General features: G+C 41.4%; 1 protein-coding gene across 2 annotated transcripts in view; it reads right to left on the bottom strand.

Moving 5' to 3' along the window:
- Window positions 1–20,371, bottom strand: part of gria2a (glutamate receptor, ionotropic, AMPA 2a) — a 58,187-nt gene that overhangs the window by 3,999 nt on the left and 33,817 nt on the right. For both annotated transcript variants that reach the window (XM_063009047.1, XM_063009048.1), the window contains exons 6-14: window positions 17,360–17,518; window positions 15,421–15,588; window positions 14,285–14,389; window positions 14,015–14,122; window positions 12,681–12,887; window positions 11,859–12,226; window positions 11,097–11,295; window positions 9,506–9,753; window positions 4,413–4,527 (exon numbers count right to left, since the gene is read on the bottom strand). In XM_063009047.1, coding sequence (XP_062865117.1) covers window positions 4,413–4,527; window positions 9,506–9,753; window positions 11,097–11,295; window positions 11,859–12,226; window positions 12,681–12,887; window positions 14,015–14,122; window positions 14,285–14,389; window positions 15,421–15,588; window positions 17,360–17,518 — 1,677 coding nt within the window. The remainder of the gene's footprint in view (window positions 1–4,412; window positions 4,528–9,505; window positions 9,754–11,096; window positions 11,296–11,858; window positions 12,227–12,680; window positions 12,888–14,014; window positions 14,123–14,284; window positions 14,390–15,420; window positions 15,589–17,359; window positions 17,519–20,371) is intronic.

Raw genomic sequence — 20,371 nt, 5'->3', positions numbered from 1 at the left:
ATGTGTGAGTGTGTGTGTGTGTGTGGTGAATATGTGGTTATGTGTATAAGAGACAAAGACACAGCAGGAAATATATATACAAACAACATTTAGAGGTCCGAGGCAAGTTTGCAATGCACAGAAGGAAAGAACAGAAAAAGGAAAGAAAGAAAAGACAAGTTGACGATACAGCACTTATAAATACAAAAAAACAGCACAGCGACAGTTCCAACTCATACAGGTGTGTTAGTGTGTATCTGAACGTGGGACGATTTAGTAATAAATAACTATATATGTTATATATACTGTTTGTTTGGTGTGTGTTACTATAAATAAACTTTAATATTATAGATAAATATATATGAATACATGCAGTTGAGGTAAAACGTTCACATGTGCTTGTAAGGGACATGAATTTTAGGGAGTCTTGGAAATTTTATTTATGCAACTGCTCTTTTTATGTAGCTGAACCTTTTCAAAACCAAATGCCTATTGCATTCTCAAAAAAAATCATAATTTAGGATATAATTTATGAAAAGAAAATAACAAAATTTTTATTTCATGTCATTTTAATATTTTACAGCGTTATCCTGGTCAGAGTCGCAGTGGGGCTGGATTTCCTGGAAGCACACACTAAAGACGTGAGGTCTGGGACAAAACACAGCCAATCACAGACGAGGTGTGACAGACCAAGGTGGTGCAGCGGGATATTCAGCTAGCACACCAGTGCGGAGAATCTGAACCCCCCCCATCCCGGTTCAAATCTTGAATCTCGAGCACAGCAGACACAAATTGGCCACCCTGTCTGCTGGGTTGGGGAAATGACCAGACTAAAAGGGTGGGGTCTTTCAACGCTGTGCAAGGACCCTGGTTAGAGCAGATAGAGGCGCCTGTGCAAAAAGTGTGCAAATCAACCAAAGCACGAACGAAAAAAAGGGGTCCGCTAGGGGGCCACGTGAGCTCCTCGAACTCAATCAGGGATCCACAGCAGCGGAAGACAAATTGACCACGCTAAATCGAGAGAAAATAGGAGAAAATTCATAAATGAATAGAAAACACAGCTAATCACATCTGTATGTAGATGCCCAACTGGCTGAGAGCACCGCTGGGTATTCGTAGCCTGGAACGCAGAGCTAATGTGCTAGTGTAATATGTAGACTGTATTGAAAGGTCAGGGTCTGTGCTAAACAAACTTGGTTGAACTCAATTTTGCAAACCAGACTCTTTAAAGAGTTGTGCACAGGCTTGTTTACAGCTTTCAAAAGCAGCACATCAAAATACATCAAAGCTAAAGGTGATGTGAGCAAATATTAGAAGTCCTGACCCCGCACATTTTAATATTTTATTTGGATAATGTTCCTTTAATCATTCAGTCACACAAAAAGAACAACTGCAGAAATCACTAAAATAAACGAGCATTTTTAAAAATTATATGCAAACTTTTTACTTCAACTGCAAATGTGTGTGTGTGTGTGTGTGTTGCATGCATTACTTTGTAGTAAAACATGACATTATATTTTTTATAAGGACATTTGGGTTTGTAATTCATCTGTACTGTGGAGTTGTTCTGACATACACACTCATACATGCTCAGTACACATTCCCGCACCCATACACACACACACACACAAACACACACACTTGGGCTGCCAAAACAAATTTCACTAATTAAATACTAAATGTACAAAGGTGAACAAATGCGCTCAGTAATATTTGTCTCCGTCACGCTCAGTGTGTGTTATTACATTCCAGACCCTGGATGTTAGGGTGGAAGTGGAGTGTTTAGAGGCGGCAAGTAATTTAGAGTGAGCTGAAGCTGTTTACAGATGATACAGTTCAGACGTTTTCAGTATGAAGAGAGAACTCACACTTTATATTAGGAAGCATTTAAACCAAACAATACTCTTCCTACTGTTAAGCATTTGAGATTGAACCACGGTCCAGGGATGTTTTGCTGCCAATGAAACTTCTGCATTGCAGGGACGTTGTAGTATAGTGGTTAAGGTTCTGGACTAGTAATCAGAAGGTTTCTGATTCAAGCCCCACTACAGCCAGGATGATGCTGTTGGGCCCTTAACACTCAATTACTTAGACTGTATACTGTCACACTACTGTAGGTCGCTTTGGATGAAAGCATCTGCTAAATGGCGAAAATGTAAATGCAGAAAGTGGACAGAATAATGAAGCAGAAAGATTTACTTTCTTTAAATTCTTGAATATTGGACGCAACTGCGAGTTCCAGCAGGACAGCGACGCAAAACACATCCAAACACAACACTGTCACAGGCTTCACTCCTCTACATGCAGCAGATCTGATCAGCATAAAGACCTGAGTGACTGTAAGGGCCAGAGTCTGAGGACTTATGGACAGGTTGTTGAACGGCCAATATTTGTTGATCCTAAAGGACACAAAGATTCCGGTGTCTGGGACAAACCAACAGAAGATCTACTGTGCCTCAAACTGCAGATCATTTTAATCCTGGTGATGAGGTGAATGTGTCACAACACACATTGAACTCTTCCGTGTACGGGCTGCGTAGTCTGTGTACAGGGGTGGTTAAAGGAACTAACTACAACCAATGGAAGGCAAAAGCTCCAGGCGGGACCCATGACTGCCTTCAGCTTAACAGCTACTCGATCCACTCGATCAGCTGACACACGAGCCGAGATTCCAAATGCTTCTCCCAAAATCTTAACTTAATTAACATAAATCATTAAAGCAAGGAATCGACTCGTGAGTCGAGTTACAGTGTCAGACCAATCAAAAGCACCTCTAATGGACACGCAGGCACCAGAACTGGACATTTAGTCTCAGATCACACCACATGATGTACAAAATTGGAAGGATCTGCTGGTAACGTCCTAGTAACAGATACTACAGAACTACTTTAGATGTCACGGAGTCCAGGTCTCAGCGGGTCAGAACTGTTTTGACAGCATATTAAGCAGCTTTATCTCATGTTTTGGCTCAGCAATGTGATGCGAGTTTGTATATATAAAATTATAACACTGTTTATATTAAATATTAAGTCAAAGGGATCCATAAATCATTGGTGTTTGTTTTAATTTTTGTACTGTCCCAACTTTTTTGGAATTGTGGTGTTTTTATTTTATTGTTTTACAGTAAAAAGAACAGTAGCAGAAATCCCTAAAATTAAATTTCAGCTGTATTTGACAGCCCCAACACACACACATGCACACACACACACAGTCACACACACATGCACGCACACACACACACCTGCACACACACACGCGCACACACACACACACACTCCCTGCAGTGACTGACCTTACTTCCCGAGTCCTTGGCTCCACATTCCCCTTTATCGTACCACCATTTGTTTTTCATCTTGTCTAAGACGCCTTGCTCACTGAGTTTCAATACTGCAAGGTTTACTGGTGTTCTTCGCGTATAGGGGAATAACATAAATAACATTACCAATGTTATTTTATGTTATTGTCATGAACATCAGAGCTCGCTAGCGGCCCTGCGCCTGCGTGGCGATCGGCCGTCCGTGCTCCATTTGGCAGACGGTGAACGCGGCGTCGCCGTGCCAGATGTGCGCGGACGCATCGCCCCGAGAAACCAGCACTGTTCCAACCCACAACTCCACGGCTGTATTTCAACACGACACGTTCAAGGTTTGCATTGATCATTTTAGATTTCTGTGCTACAAACCGCAAAAGTCTGAATCCATGATCAAAAAAACACTTTTATTTCATCTCTTAGAAACACTGTCAGCATTTTAAATGATTGGGAAAGCAGACTTGGCTTTAGCAGTCAAGAAATTTTATATATCTGAAATATCTTAGAGGCCCTCAGGTGTTGCAGAGTAATATACCCTTGGTAAACATAAATCTCACATTAGTTCTGTTATTTAAGGAGTTCCTCAGGGTTCAGTCCTTGGCCCTCTGCTTTTCATTATTTATTTGTTACCCCTAGGTTGTGGTTGGATCTTTTGGTAGATCAATAATCCAGACAGAAAAAGGGTTTTATGAGCGCAGAATTGAGCTTTTGCCATGTTTATGTTAGTCCATTGATATAATCCACATTAAAAAACTGTCTTTGGAGAGATTTGGTACCTCAGTGTTCAGATCCTTGCTCTGGATTCTCCAGTCTTATCAAACTTTGTAGAAGAAGACTCAGGTATGCTGTCCAAATACAACAAACTGATAAAGAAAACATCATGCTCATCTACTTAAAAAAAAGAAACCTTGGGACTCAGACTTTTGGGTTCTGCTGAGCTTCTTATGAACGTAGGTGCGCTGTGTGCTGTGTCGATGGTATCCTATACAGAAGTGTAGAAAATGTTACTATACTAGATATCAAAACCTTATTTGGGGTTCTGGGTAAACAGTGCTGCTTCCTCATGGTGCACATTTACATTCTTGTTCCTTTTTTACCCACAGTTCCCGAGCACGGCTCTGACCTTTGACTCCCCGCCTCCGCTGCCGCACTCTCCTTTGTCGTACCACCATTTGTTTTTCAATTTATCCAGAAGCCCCTGCTCGTTCAGTTTTAGCACGGCGAGGTTTACCGCGTTTCTTAAACAAACGATAAGAGAAATTCATCAGACAGCATGGCGGGGGGCGGGGCTGTAGCGGGCCGCGCCCCCCACCAGACGCATAGAAGGTGACACTGGGTGAAACAATCCATCCATCAAATGAATCAATGAATCGATGAGTCGATGAGTCAGTCAATCATTCAGTCAATCAATGAATCGAAATCATGGTGTCAGCTCGGAGCAACCCGTTTAGAGTCGGAGGTTTGGAAGGTGGCAGAGCTTTGGACCAATTCTCTTGAAACAAAATAGGATTCACCGGGCGGGAGGCTCAATTAGAGGAGGCTAAGCAATAGCGTCAATCAATACGTCCACTCATTCTGGACACTGGAAGTGGGAAAGCAGACAAATTAGGTTACAGGTGTAAAGGAGGGTGGCATGCGTCGTTCAAACAGTGCATCGTCACTCTGCATTCGCCTCTGAACTCAAAGTTAAGACATTCAGTAGTGCTCTTAAGCGTTCAGGAATTGGTGCACCAAACCGCATGCATTCGACAGTTACTGATTGGAAGGTGGGACATCATCATTGTCGTCATGACACAGTCAGGTTGCAGGAAACACTCATTCGATCAGTGAGGACACACGGGTGCTCAATGAGGCAAATCTGAACTGGCAAACGCACAAACTGGTTCAAATTCAGTGCTGAATGATTCGCATGTCCGTTTATTTTTAGTATTAGAGGTTACAGATCGATAGCTGAACGTATTTACAATAAGATCATTAGTGCTGCGGTGGCATGGGAAATTATTTTCTGCCATCGCCGGCCATCATTTGCCTCATTGAATACCAGACAGGTAAGTAATCAGCACAGCAAGTAAAAAACGTTAAAAAACAACATGGCAATCTTAGACATATTCTTCCTGTCATCCATCAGCATTTAATCTCACCTAAACCTTCCGCTAAAATATATTTTCCAGACTACAAGTTGCCCTAAAGTCTAAAATGTTACCTGTACGCTGAAAAAAGTCTAGATTAAAGTTTGTGAACCCTTTCAAATGACTTTTCTGCATCTGGTTCTCATAAACTGTGGTCCCATCTACATCCAGCACATTCTGCCCAAACTAAAAACAAACAATCAAACTTTCATGTTTTCATTCAACATATTAATCATTTAGAGTCCAGGCTTGGAAAATGTGAATCTGTAGGCTCACAACTACACCAAAAAGCCAAGTGTTCTTGTGATCAGAGACATGGGTTATAGAGGTGCCCTTTCGAGGAGCTGAATTCGAGACTTAGGAAAGATCTGTCTGGTTATGCCAAGTTCACACTACATGACTTTCCAACTCATTAGATGGCTGTACAGTTCACACTACATGAATGGATCTCTTGTAATCAGGAGTCTTTTATGTCGTTGTGTATTTCACACTACACGACTGATCAGCGATAGAAGGTTTCACACTACACCATCTTTCACCAGGAGGAATCGCAGGCGAGCTTCTCCGGTCTCCCAAACTACGTTTTGTCATGAAAACACACGTGAGAAGTGACGAGGGGTTTAGTGAGACCACGTCCAGAAATGCACGTCAACAAGAAGCGAGCGATCAAAGTTGTTTGTAAGTAAGCAAGTAGGAAAAAATAAATGAATCTGAGTGGATTGGGCTACGCGAACAGCAGGGGGTGTCTGTTCTGTAGTGAGCTGGAGGTTAATAAATATTTTTTGCAATGCAGCGTGGGTATTACGGTTTGGCGTGGACGACAAAATCACAAAATACTGTAAAGCTTGTGTGTGTGCTGCTGTATTCTGATATAAACTATATTATGCCCCTGTCCCACGTTTTTACACTCCTCCCCCAGGTTTCCCCGTTCTCATTGGCTGTAGTTCGACATAGCACTTGCTGCCACTTGCAACCTGCTCACAATGCCTGCATGAGGGGCATGCATGAGGGGCAGTTGTAACCTAGCGATTAAGGTACTGGATTAGTAATCAAAAGGTTGCTGGTTCAAGCCCCACCACTGCCAGGTTGCTGCTCTTGAGCAAGGCCCTTAATCCTCAAGTGCTCAGACTGTATACTGTCACACTACTGTAAGTCGCGTTGGATAAAGGCGTCTGCTAAATGCCGAAAATGTAAATGAGGGTAGAAAGTGAAAAATCTGTGGCTCTCCTAGATCAGGGTGGGGGTTACAATCAGCCAGGGAATTGGAAATGACTAGATTTGACTAGCAAAAAGGGGGGAATACAATAAAATCAATTAAAAACGTACAGAACAAATTCAGAGTGGCACTTTGTTACCTACAGCTTAGGAAAAGCTGGATGATGCAACTAGATGTCACCGTAAAAATCTGATGAGCTGCTACAGGAAATATTACTGCTGCTGAATGAGGTTCTACAAGATACTGAACAGCAGGGCTCACATACACTATATGGACAGAAGTATAAGGACATTATAAGGAGGTGTAATAAATGAATATCAAGGAAATTACATGTTTCCAACTGAAGCCCTTTCCTGTTCCAGTATGATTGTGCCCCTGTGCGAGAAGAAAAACTCAGTTTAAAGAAACTCCAGTGTCCAGCCAGCACAGAAACCTGACTTCAGCCTTACTGAACAGCTTTGGAACAAACTGGAATATCAACTGAGGCTTTCTTGATCAGCCATACAAATGCTCTTTTGACTAAATGGGCACAAATTTCCACAGACAGCCTTCTAATAAGAGTGGCTGTTGTTACAGCTAAAAAAGAGAACAGAGAGGTCACTCTATTTTAATATCATTTGTTTTTAAAATGGGATGGCCAGGTGTCCAAATACTTCTGGCCATACCGTGTACATATTCCAGCATGAACTGGGTCTGATTAATGTGTTTAATAAAAAGATCAAACGTTCAATTGTGAGTTATTAGTTTAAGCAAAATGTGTTTGTCTGTTATTAGGACGTGGATGAAAATCAGATCACATTTACGGTGAGAGAAATAAATGCAGAAATCTGTGTAACTCTACAGGGTTCACAAACTTATGATTGTTTTAATAAACTGCACCTCACTTATTGCACCATGTGTTCTATTTATAGGACACCGACAGGAAGTTTTCATAGATAAAAAAAAACAGCAGTAGAGCTTCATGACGTCTAACTGGGTAGAATTTCCTCAGATTTCTACTGAATTAACTGTGAAACACTAAATGATCAAAAGTATATGGACACCCTCTCTATTTACTGAGGTGTTTCAGCAACATCTATTACTGTCAGGTGTATTAAATCAATGCTACAGTATAAAATAAATAATGCTTTCAACTTTGTGGCAGTTTGGGGAAGGCTTTTCCTGCTCCATATACTGAGTGATATTGTGCTGTTTTAGTCAAAAGAACATTTGCACTGATGTTGTACAAAAAGGCATCCCAATTCATCCCAAAGGTGTTCAATAGGGTTGAGTTTAGGGCTAAGTACAGACTACTGGAGTTCCAACACACCAAACACTTTAAACCATTCCGTCTCTGTGGGTCTCATTTTGTGCACTGGGGCACAATCATGGTGAAACAGGACAAGAGCCTTCCCCAAAATGTTTTCATTAAGAAGCAAATAATCTTCCAGTAATAGATTTCACACATCTGGTAGTAATTGGTGTGTCTGAAACATCTGATGCTAATAATTAGGAGGGGTGTCCACATATTTTTGGCTTCATAATGTATCATGGTAATGATGAAAACGACTAACAAAGTCTACATTCTGCAGACATAAAACAACCAACAACAGATTCATTTATAATAATAATAATAATAATAATAATAATAATAAAGTAAAACAATAATGATGATAATAATAATAAATATAATAATGATAAAGTAAAATAATAACAATAATAATGATACTAATAATGATAATAATAATAAAGTAAAAATAATAATGATAATAATAATAAATATAAAAATAATAAAGTAAAATAATAATAATAATAATAAAGTAAAATAATAATGATAATAATAATAAATATAATAATAATAAAGTAAAACAATAATAATAATAATGATAAAGTAAAATAATAATAATATTAATAATAATAATTTTTAAAATAAAGGAAAATAAAAATACTAATACAGCTAATAAAATAATAAAAATATATTAAAATTAAAACAATTATAACAATACAAAATTAAATGATTTAAAAATAAATAACATTTAGTAAAATAAAAATACTTGCAAAAATATTATTAACAAAATAACAAAAATAATTGTTTATATTCTTTAAAATATAAAAACAAACAATACTAAAAACAATGCTATTAACAAAATAATTACACTATTAATATTTAAATAATAATAATAAATTAATTAAATAATAAATTAAATAAAAAAGTAAAATAAAAATGCTAACAAAAAATAATATTAATAAAATAACAACAATAATAAATAATAAATACGTTTTTTAATGTAAAACAAAAAATACTAAAAACAATAATGTAACTAATAAAACAACAATATTAATATTAATGAAAATAATAACACCAACAACTGCAAAAACAACAATAATAATAATTTCCTGTTTAAATTGCAGCATCTAAAACAGAGAAAATACCTTAGTCTGGAAAATATAGTACTGACACACATCTACGTAAATCTGTAACATCATGTAGAGAATAAAATGTTAAATGTGAATAAAATGTGTTAATTACTAATGTAATATTTTACACGTATAGAAACTGGACTTCACTAACTTAGTTACAGAATCCTGCTCGTTGCCTTGGTTACCTCCTGCTCTCCCTGGTTACTGGGTAACATCATTGTAACTCCTTCTGACATGCAGTTGCCTTGGTTACCATCTCCTACGCTGTTTCCTAGGTGACCCTCTCTGATTCTGCCTTACTTCTCTCATCCTGTTGTTACCTAGGATACCTGCTTCCCGGTTGCCTAGGTTACCAACTTCTCCTCCCTGCAGTAGCCTAGGTGCCTAGTTTTACCTCCTGGGTCCGACCTACATCAGGGTAGGTGGGATACTATAACAACATGGGCCATATTGTTATACTACTCCACCCACCTTAAAGCAGATCCTTTGGGCGTGGCGATGCCGTAACCCTTGGAGTCGAGATTGCCTCCGACCTTCATGGTGTCGCAGGGCTTGCGCTGCTCGATGTACTCGTTCATGGTGGACTCCAGCAGGTAGGCGTATTTCCCCTTGGACTTGCGCACCCGCAGCACGCCCTCCACCGTGTTCTTCACGAAGACGGACGGCTCGGCGCTCTTCATGTACTGCCACATCTTCTCGAACAGCGCGATCTTTGATCTCTGCAGGGGGTCGGATTCAAAAATAAAACATCACACTCGTTAGAATTTAAATAAAAATAAGTATAAAAGCTAAAGTAAGAGTACAGGATTTGAGTTTTCAGTATTTGTTTATATACACACACACAACTACAAATCTGATGATTCATTGATTCATTTGGTGATGTGACTGGGTGGCATGGTGGCTCGGTGGGTAGCACTGTCGCCTCACAGCAAGAAGGTCCTGGGTTCGATTCTCAGGTTTGATCCATGGCAGAACTACCGTTTCTGTCATGAATGTAACCAAAGTGTAAAACATGATGTTAAAAATCCTAATAAACAAACAAACATTACTTTGTACTGTGGGAGGAAACCGGAGCTTCCAGAGAAAACCCACACAGACACGGGGAGCCCATGCAAACTCCACACAGAAAAGACCCGGACTACCGTTCCTGTCATGAATATAACCAAAGTGTAAAACATGACGTTAAAATCCTAATAAATAAATATTTGGTGATGTAGAAAGTTCTGAAACTTGACATTTTATGTCCACATACATCAGTCTTATAAAATGTATGAGCTGAGACCAGCAGCAGGAGGGGGGGGGGAGGGGGGGGAGGATGAGGAAGCAAGCTGGTTAGTCGCTGATCCCAGTCGACTCTTGAGTCCTGTTGCCAGTCCCAGTCGTACCTCCAGGCCTGCCACTTTATTAAGCGAGCATTTAATGATGAGAGAGGAGAAACGTCAAGATCCAAGTGTGGGTTTCCAGCCAGAGCTTTATTACAATCCGGTTATAGTATCATCATATTTCAACCCACAGCACAGAAACACTGGGGTTTAAATACAGGAATAATCAAGGGGAGCCTTACCAACAGGTTTTATTTATTCATTTATTTATTAAGATTTTAACGTCATGTTTTACACACGTTGGTTACACTGATGACAGAAACAGTAGTTACTGGTTACACAAGATTCATCAGTTCAAGTTTAATATCGATCACAGTCAGGGACAATTTTGTATCTCCAATTTACCTCACTTGCACATCTTTGGACTGTGGGAGGAAACCCACACAGACATGCAAAAGACTCCCCATCTGGGGATCGAACCCAGGACCTTATTCCTGTGAGGCGACAGTGCTACCCACCGAGCCACCGTGTCGCCCCACCAACAGGTGAGACATATTAATGAACAAACCAAAGAGACAGAAAAGGGGGTGGAGCTGAATCATAATAAAACACACTTAATATATAAAATCATCAACATGGGGACCATAACGCCAAGGGGACAGTGATGCAAGAACTTACACAGCAAGAAGTGCATCAGCATGACACAGCCAAGATTTCCCATGATTCCCTTTCCCTCCTACCTTAAAGAACTCTTTGGTGGAACCGGCATCCAGGGTTCCGTAGGCGATCTCTGTCTGCTTGGCGAGATCCTCGGCGCTCTCGATGGGTGACACCATCCTCTCGACTGTGAGGAAAGCTGCCAGGTTGGCCGTGTAGGACGAGATGATGATGAGGGTGAAGAACCACCACACACCACCGACTATACGCCCAGAGAGAGACCTATATTCGGCAAAACACTGTTATACAAACATCCTGGGAAAAGTGCTAGCACTCGCACTTCGAGCTAGCCTATATATTCTAACGACTTCATTGGAAATGCTAATAAAATGTTAATATTCAATGCAGCTAAGTTGCAGTACTATAAAAGTGACTGTAATGCACTATATATTATAAATAAGGAGAACTAACAGTACCCGAAGGAGCTAAAGAAAGAAAAACTATATAGCATTAGGACAAGCATTTAACACTAGCTTTAAAAGCAAATGGGGAATATGCAGCCGAAACACGGTACCACTCCAAGAGGAAAGAAACCGACGACCTTCTGCGCCTTACGGCTCACCACCGGGTGGATATACGTTCAGCCAAGAAACGTCTGACCAGGGTTTCAATCTCAACCCCAGATCAAACATTCCTACTCCTGCATTAGCTCCCTGCATTGCTTTAGCAGGAGCGGCAGAAGCGTGAACACATATGCACCGCGGCTACGCTATAGTGAACCTCAGACACAGAAGGCCCGGTTAAAAAAGACAAACCCCACAACCAGCACCAGCTAGCGCACCAACCTTGGTGAAATATCGCATCCCTGCTGCATAAAAGCGCCCAGAGAAAACCAGAGACTATTAAAGATCCCGAATTCGTTATTGGATTCGCTGGCCCCTAGCTGACCATCCTCGAATTCCTCGGTGTGCCACTCGTACGGGCTGAAGCGGCTAACGAGGAAGAGCACGACGCTGACGCCGATGTAGGCGAACACGATGCACATCCAGATCTCGTAGGCCAGCGGGTCAAGGAAGGAGAACACGCCCGGCTTGGACTTCTGAGGCTTCTTGATCATGATGGAGATGCCCAGGCTCATGAAGGGCTTGGAGAAGTCGATCACCTCCTCGCGGACCAGGGTGATCGTCAGAGGCGCCACTGCTATGTCCGCTTTCTAATAAAGTAAAAAAAGCTTCATAAAAATTCACATACACTGTACAGCCAAAAGTATGTAGACACCTGACCATAGAGCTTTGAAACAGCTCGTCACTTTTTATTAAGACATTTCCCACAAATGACAGTTTTTAATCCAACTTAAAGACCTATTTATTTTTATGTCATGTCTTTTAATACTATAAAAGTTCTTCAAAAAGTTAACAACAGTTTCAACCTGTCAGTAGTGGGGCTTGAACCAGCAACCTTTTGATTACTAGTCCAGTACCTTAACCACTTGGTTACACCTGCCATTAGAGGTGGTGTCCACATACTTTTGGTTATTTAAATTATTACTACTAATATACACTCTTTTTTTTTAGCTAGGGTAAGTGCTAACACGTGCTTCCTCCTAAACAAAGTTAGATTCCACCCTGAAGAGTTTCATGTGTGCTGTGTGTTGCAGTCCACCTCACCCCATACACCAACTCCCCGACCATGCCGTTCCAGATCTTGGTGTCGGCGTCTCTGGCGCCGTACTTTCCGTCTCCCACGATCTTCAGCTGGTACTTAAACCCACAGTGCTTCGCGATCTCGGCTGCCAAGTCGACACAGTATCCTTCGTATCGCTCGTTATCTGTAAATAACTCAGCGTTTTTCTTCAGCATCACGTATGGAGCCTCCTACAACACAAAACCACACGATTCGATATTAATATACACAGAAACAGAGCTGTACACTGGATGTGACGGGTCCCACGTCACTGAAAAAATGCAGCTTTTGACTCTACAGTGTGCAGGCTTGAAGATCATTAAGGAGTTTTATTTTCCTCTTGGTTAGCACTTAATTTCACTTCGTTCAGTCTGTTTCTATTAGTGGAATCAGAGAACCTGACACACAATGTGGCAAACAAGGCCTGCACTTCTGGGTGATTTTTGTTACAGTCTTCTTTCACTTGTGGCTCTTACTGTGTTTCACTGGAGTCCCAAAACCTTAGAAACCTTAGAAACTTTGTAACTCAAATTTTCTTAACTAAACTATTATTTATTGCTTTTGTTTATGTTTTTTTTGGATTGAGGCATATTGATAGCCTTTAGCTTCTTCAAAATTCCTGAAAAGATTTCACCCAAGTCTCAGTGTCTAATCGAACACTTTATGCATATTTGTGATTTAGGTAATGTAAAGAACATCTGACATTTGTAAAAAATAATTTTTTTAAAGAATTTTTTTATCTGGATATTCCACCAGCATACCAGTGCTGGGATTCTGAACTCCTGAGTTTGAACCTCAGCTCTGCTACCGGCCGGCTGGGTGCCATCTACCGGGCATAATTGGCAAGTACCTGCTGCAGACAAAATTGACCATTAAAGTCTGCTAGGTGGGTAAAAGGCCAGACTGAAAAGTGAGCGGGGTCTTCGACACTGTGTAAGGACCCTGGTTAGTAGCCCGAGGCACCTGTAAAAGTAGTGAGATCGGGGCGTGACTCTTCGTGCACAAATACTGGCCTCGCGCGTGAATTAACCAAACATGTGGGCGAATAATAAGGGGTCGGTGGACTGCGCATGCATTGGAGAGAGCGTGAGACAGGCAAAATTACCCTCGTAAAACACGGCCGGATGCTCCAGTAGCAGAAGACAAACTGACTAAGCTAAATTGGGTGAAAAGGGTCAAATTCATAAACAAAATAGCAAAAAAAAAAGTTGAAGTGATAAATATCGTGTCTGATAATCGGTCCATCCACAAACCAAAGCATTTTTAAAAGCAGAGCATAATAATGAAAAAAATCTGGATATATCCAGCGTATTCCTACCAGAATGGTGGTCACGATAACAGTCTTGTTCTCCATACCCATGGTGTCGTTGGGAAAGAGGTCAGATTTGGTGACCACCATTTTGTCCACCTCTTTCCAGTAGCCGATCTATAAGAGAGAACACACTTTTATCATTTTATAAAAAGGTGATTTCCTGTTTGTGTCTGTCTGCAGAGTGGCACTGCAAAGAATCAAACCAGTAATCACTGAAGCTCAGTAAATGGTTCTCAGGTAACTGTCCAGTGTAATAAAGTCAGGCTGGTGTCGTACCTTCACTGGGCCGCTGTTTTTCAGCTCCATGATGTTGACTGAGAAGTTCACTCTCTTCCCATACTGGTCAAACTGAATGTTTCCTGTCAGTCCGTCCACTCGCACCTGAATGACCAAATGTACAGGAGAACGTTCAGTGTTACACCTCCATAGAGACAAAAAAGACTAGACAAGGAGCCAGGTGTTATTGAAACATCTGGATTTGGACCAGTTAGTAGGTATTTACACCTTTTTAAAGATTTAGAAAGCCAGATGTTGTGACTCAACAAAACATTAAACTAGAAGTAGCCTAAATAAGGATGTTCACCACATCACCCAAAGTATGTGGACAGCCCTCTTAAATATTGAGCTCTGGTGTGTCAGCCACTAGGTCCACTGCTGCTTCAACAGTTTAGGGAAGGCTCTCTCTTATTCCAGCATCACTAGGCCCTTGTGCTTGTTCGAAGTGAGCCTCATTAAGACATGGGTTGTTGATTTTGGTTTGGAGGAACTCCAGTGAACAGCGTCAACCTCATCCTCATTAAACAATTTTGGGATGAATTGGGACATTCATTGCACGCCAGGCTTTTGGCTGAGCACAAATTCCCTCAGTCACACTCCAAACTGTTTTAAAATAGGAAGTCTACCAAGCTTATGGTCAGGGGTTCACACAGTTTTGGCCATGTAGTGAATATTTAGAGGGTCAATAGTCGTATCAAATTACCCGATTGCATTACATTTCCTCTCTACTGATGCTGATCTCCACTCTGATTGAGGAGAGCCCCTCCGACACGTGTCCATTTCCGACTGCATTATTTCACATGCATGAGGCGAGTTCATATGTGGATCAGCTTTGTGTACGGACAGCCACACCCTGATCAACACATTATTCCTCGACTGTGCAGGCACCATCAATCAGCCAGCAGAGGTCGTAATTGCCTCAGTTATGAGGTCCCGGCTCCGGCTCCCACCCTGTATGAACAACAGCCAATCGATGTTCATGTACCCGCCCAGCCTGCCGGATGGCAGAGCTGAGTTTCGAACCGACGAGTTCAAAATGTCAGCTCTGGTGTGCTAGTGTTTTTTTTTACCCCTGCGCCCCCTGAACGGACTTTAGGGGGTATTTTAGGATTTTGTTACTCCAGTGGAACACAAACCTGTTTGAGAGCACGTTCTATCTCCACACCCTGAGCCCACGGCACGGCCGGGTTGGCCAGGCAGTCCCCGTTGTTGCCGCGGCGACTGATGTCGATCCTTTGCTTGTGCAGGAACCGAAACGCTTCGGTCATCACCTGAACCGCATCGTACGTCAGAGCGGACGTGTACTGCAGAGAGGCGAGAGAGAGAAAAATCTCATAAACATTCATCAGGACAACACAGGGACTGAGATCACTGAGATCACTGAGTCACGTCGTTCTAGGAACAGCTAAATAAGATTTAGGTTCGTAACTGGGCTGCTTACGGGGTGAAAAAAGCCTTTCAGCAGGAGCGGAGGAACATAAAACTCGCCGTGGTTTATGAGCGGCGGTGGGTGTTTAAGATGGTAAGATACGAAAGTTCACGTGGGTTATACGCATTTGTGTGTGTGTGTGTGTGTGTGTGTGTGTGTGTTTTAAGAATCCAGCCTCTACAGTTACAGTGAACTTGTTGGACAACCTATTTAAAAACCATAACCCCTTTGTGACTCATGATAAGGTACTGGACTAGTAATCCGAAGGTCGCTGGTTCAAGCCCCACCACCACCAAGTTGCCACTGTTGGGCCCCTAGGCAAGGCCCTTAACCCTCAATTGCTAAAAATTGTATTCAGTGATAATAATTGTATTCATTTACATTTTCGACATTTATCCAAAGTGACTTACAGTACTGTGACAGTATATTGCCTAAGCAATTGAGAATTAAGGGCCTTGCTCAAGGGCCCAACAGTGACAACCTGGCAGTGGTGGGGCTTGAACCAGCGACCTTTGGATTACTAGTCCAGTATCTTAACCACTAGGCTACAACTGCCCCCCATTTAAGGATAATAAGTCGCTTAGTTCCATAATTTAGGACCAGCAACACTAAAGGCTCTATCGCCACACGAGCGTAGTTTGGTTGATGGAACAGAAAGCAAGTGGGCATTCAGCAGCAATGAAAAGAAATTGATAAAATAATTGATTTTGGGATCCATCTTTTGTACTTTGTTTAGTTTATATAGGACTTCTGTTTATCCCAAGGCTCCCGGGAACCCAATTCAACACCAAATTCTCTTTCGACTGAATGGGCTCAAATTCCTCCAAAAACACTCCAAAATCCTGTGGAAAGCCTTCACAGAAGAGTGGGGACTGTTATTGCTACAAAGTCAGCCATCTAATACTAAAACCCAGCTGAAGCCAGAAGGTCGCTGGTTCAATTCCCACCACTGCCATGTTGCCACTGTTGGGTCCTTGAGCAAGGCCTTTAACCCTCAACTGCTTAGAGAGAACACAGTAAGTCGCTTTGGATAAAAGCGTCTGCTAAAGGCCGAAAATGTAAATGTACCCATGGTTCGGGAATTGGATGTCCAACAAGCTCATAATCAGATGTTCAGACACACCTTCCGATGCGTTTTTCCAGCATCGTACCAACTTTTTAATGCCATCAGCAAAAAATGTTTGTGGTTGAGCGTGTAGCCACTGATGCAGCGCTGCTTTCACATCATCATCACATGAAAATCTTCTTCTCCTTAAAGCTTCTTTGAGCTCTGGACTATAAGCATCTCCCAGTCTCTCAGACACGACCAGTTACTACTCCTCCACCCACCCTCACCGTTTCCAACCAAAATATGTGGCAAAGTGTGAAAGTGGTAGCTCAGTGGTTAATGTGCTGGACTAGCAATCAGAAGGTTGCCGGTTCAAGCCCCACCACCGCCAGGTTGCCACTGGTGGCCCCCTGAGCAAGGCCCTTTAACCCTCAATTGCTCAGAATCATGTTCAGTCATAATTGTAAGTCGCTTTGGATAAAAATGTAAATATAAAAGTGCTGAAACCTTTTGAAGATCCCTCGTACATGTAGTGGTCTGTAATTAAAAGCAGTTTTTAAATCACAAAGCTGCAGTTATATAGAACATGCGCACTTACTCGGATCCTGCTGTCCGCCCCCGGGTACTCTTTCTCCTCCAGTGCCTCCCAGCGCTGGTCAAATTTAGCAACGAGAGGTTCATCAAAATCCACGATCTGAAATCCGGACACGTTGGCTCCTCCGTATTGGATCTTTGACAAATCGCCATCCAAAAATCCCTAAACGCACAAACATACACGTTATATACTAAACTATACTACACTACACATCTGTTCATATTTACTGCAATGAACACTACAACAGTTTAGTATATTACATATTACATACCTCATCTAACAATATTTACTGCCAGGATACTTTTAAAGTTTTTATATTGCATACCACATTTTTATTCTATTTATTTAATTACATAGTGTGTACAACATTACTTGTGTACTTTAATACTTTTTCCTTTAATGTATCTTGAGCTGCTGTAATAACTGACTTTCCCAATGGGATTAATAAAGTTATCTACAGGTCCTTCTAAAAAAATTAGCATATTGTGATAAAGTTCATTATTTTCCATAATGTAATGATAAAAATTAAACTTTCATATATTTTAGATTCATTGCACACCAACTGAAATATTTCAGGTCTTTTATTGTTTTAATACTGATGATTTTGGCATACAGCTCATGAAAACCCAAAATTCCTATCTCAAAAAATTAGCATATTTCATCCGACCAATAAAAGAAAAGTGTTTTTAATACAAAAAAAGTCAACCTTCAAATAATTATGTTCAGTTATGCACTCAATACTTGGTCGGGAATCCTTTTGCAGAAATGACTGCTTCAATGCGGCGTGGCATGGAGGCAATCAGCCTGTGGCACTGCTGAGGTGTTATGGAGGCCCAGGATGCTTCGATAGCGGCCTTAAGCTCATCCAGAGTGTTGGGTCTTGTGTCTCTCAACTTTCTCTTCACAATATCCCACAGATTCTCTATGGGGTTCAGGTCAGGAGAGTTGGCAGGCCAATTGAGCACAGTAATACCATGGTCAGTAAACCATTCACCAGTGGTTTTGGCACTGTGAGCAGGTGCCAGGTCGTGCTGAAAAATGAAATCTTCATCTCCATAAAGCTTTTCAGCAGATGGAAGCATGAAGTGCTCCAAAATCTCCTGATAGCTAGCTGCATTGACCCTGCCCTTGATAAAACACAGTGGACCAACACCAGCAGCTGACATGGCACCCCAGACCATCACTGACTGTGGGTACTTGACACTGGACTTCAGGCATTTTGGCATTTCCTTCTCCCCAGTCTTCCTCCAGACTCTGGCACCTTGATTTCCGAAAACAGTACTTTGGACCACTGAGCAACAGTCCAGTGCTGCTTCTCTGTAGCCCAGGTCAGGCGCTTCTGCCGCTGTTTCTGGTTCAAAAGTGGCTTGACCTGGGGAATGCGGCACCTGTAGCCCATTTCCTGCACACGCCTGTGCACGGTGGCTCTGGATGTTTCTACTCCAGACTCAGTCCACTGCTTCCGCAGGTCCCCCAAGGTCTGGAATCGGCCCTTCTCCACAATCTTCCTCAGGGTCCGGTCACCTCTTCTCGTTGTGCAGCGTTTTCTGCCACACTTTTTCCTTCCCACAGACTTCCCACTGAGGTGCCTTGATACAGCACTCTGGGAACAGCCTATTCGTTCAGAAATTTCTTTCTGTGTCTTACCCTCTTGCTTGAGGGTGTCAATGATGGCCTTCTGGACAGCAGTCAGGTCGGCAGTCTTACCCATGATTGCAGTTTTGAGTAATGAACCAGGCTGGGAGTTTTTAAAAGCCTCAGGAATCTTTTGCAGGTGTTTAGAGTTAATTCGTTGATTCAGATGATTAGGTTAATAGCTCGTTTAGAGAACCTTTTCATGATATGCTAATTTTTTGAGATAGGAATTTTGGGTTTTCATGAGCTGTATGCCAAAATCATCAGTATTAAAACAATAAAAGACCTGAAATATTTCAGTTGGTGTGCAATGAATCTAAAATATATGAAAGTTTAATTTTTATCATTACATTATGGAAAATAATGAACTTTATCACAATATGCTAATTTTTTGAGAAGGACCTGTATCTGTCTGTCTGTCTGTCTGTCTGTCTATCATCTGTCTATCTATCTATCTGTCTGTCTGTCTGTCTATCTATCTATCTATCTATCTATCTATCTATCTATCTATCTATCTATCTATCTATCTATCTGTCTGTCTGTCTGTCTGTCTATCCATCTATCTATCTGTCCGTCCGTCCGTCTATCTATCTGTCTGTCCGTCCGTCCGTCCGTCCGTCCGTCCGTCCGTCCGTCCGTCCGTCTATCTATCTATCTATCTATCTATCTATCATCGGTCTATCTGTCTGTCTGTCTGTCTGTCTATCTATCTGTCTATCTATCTATCATCGGTATATCTGTCTGTCTGTCTGTCTGTCTGTCTATCTATCATCTGTCTATCTATCTATCTATCTATCTATCTATCTATCTATCTATCTATCTATCTATCTATCTATCTATCATCTATCTATCTATCTATCTATCTATCTATCTATCTATCTATCTATCTATCTATCTGTCTGTCTGTCTATCTATCTGTCTGTCTGTCATTGGTCTATCTATCTATCTATCTGTCTGTCTGTCTGTCTGTCTGTCTGTCTGTCTGTCTGTCTGTCACTCTGTCTGTGTCTATCTATCTATCTATCTATCTATCTATCTATCTATCTATCTATCTATCTATCTATCTATCTAGTTACAGGAGCAGCAGTGAAAAGCTAACGTATGCTAACATGTAATGAATGCTTAGAGCTTTAATGCCTGAAGGATCACACTCACTTCTTACAGTGCTGGATTAGCACTACTGCTAATGTTCAGTACTGCTGGGACAGGCTAAAAAAAGGGCTAATTACAGTGCTAACGGGCGAGGAGTGAATTGTTATTCTTAATTGGTGTTTAAAATGAATGTAGCTTAGCACTGGATGTACAGACTGTGATTAAACTGCGATGTGGGTTCTTTCCGTGAGGCTGTTTTATATTTTATTCATTAGTTTCTGTATAAAG

The sequence above is a fragment of the Trichomycterus rosablanca genome, chromosome 14 (genome assembly GCF_030014385.1).
Source record: "Trichomycterus rosablanca isolate fTriRos1 chromosome 14, fTriRos1.hap1, whole genome shotgun sequence".
Lineage (NCBI taxonomy): Eukaryota > Metazoa > Chordata > Actinopteri > Siluriformes > Trichomycteridae > Trichomycterus > Trichomycterus rosablanca.
This window is presented reverse-complemented; position numbering and strand designations above follow the sequence as displayed.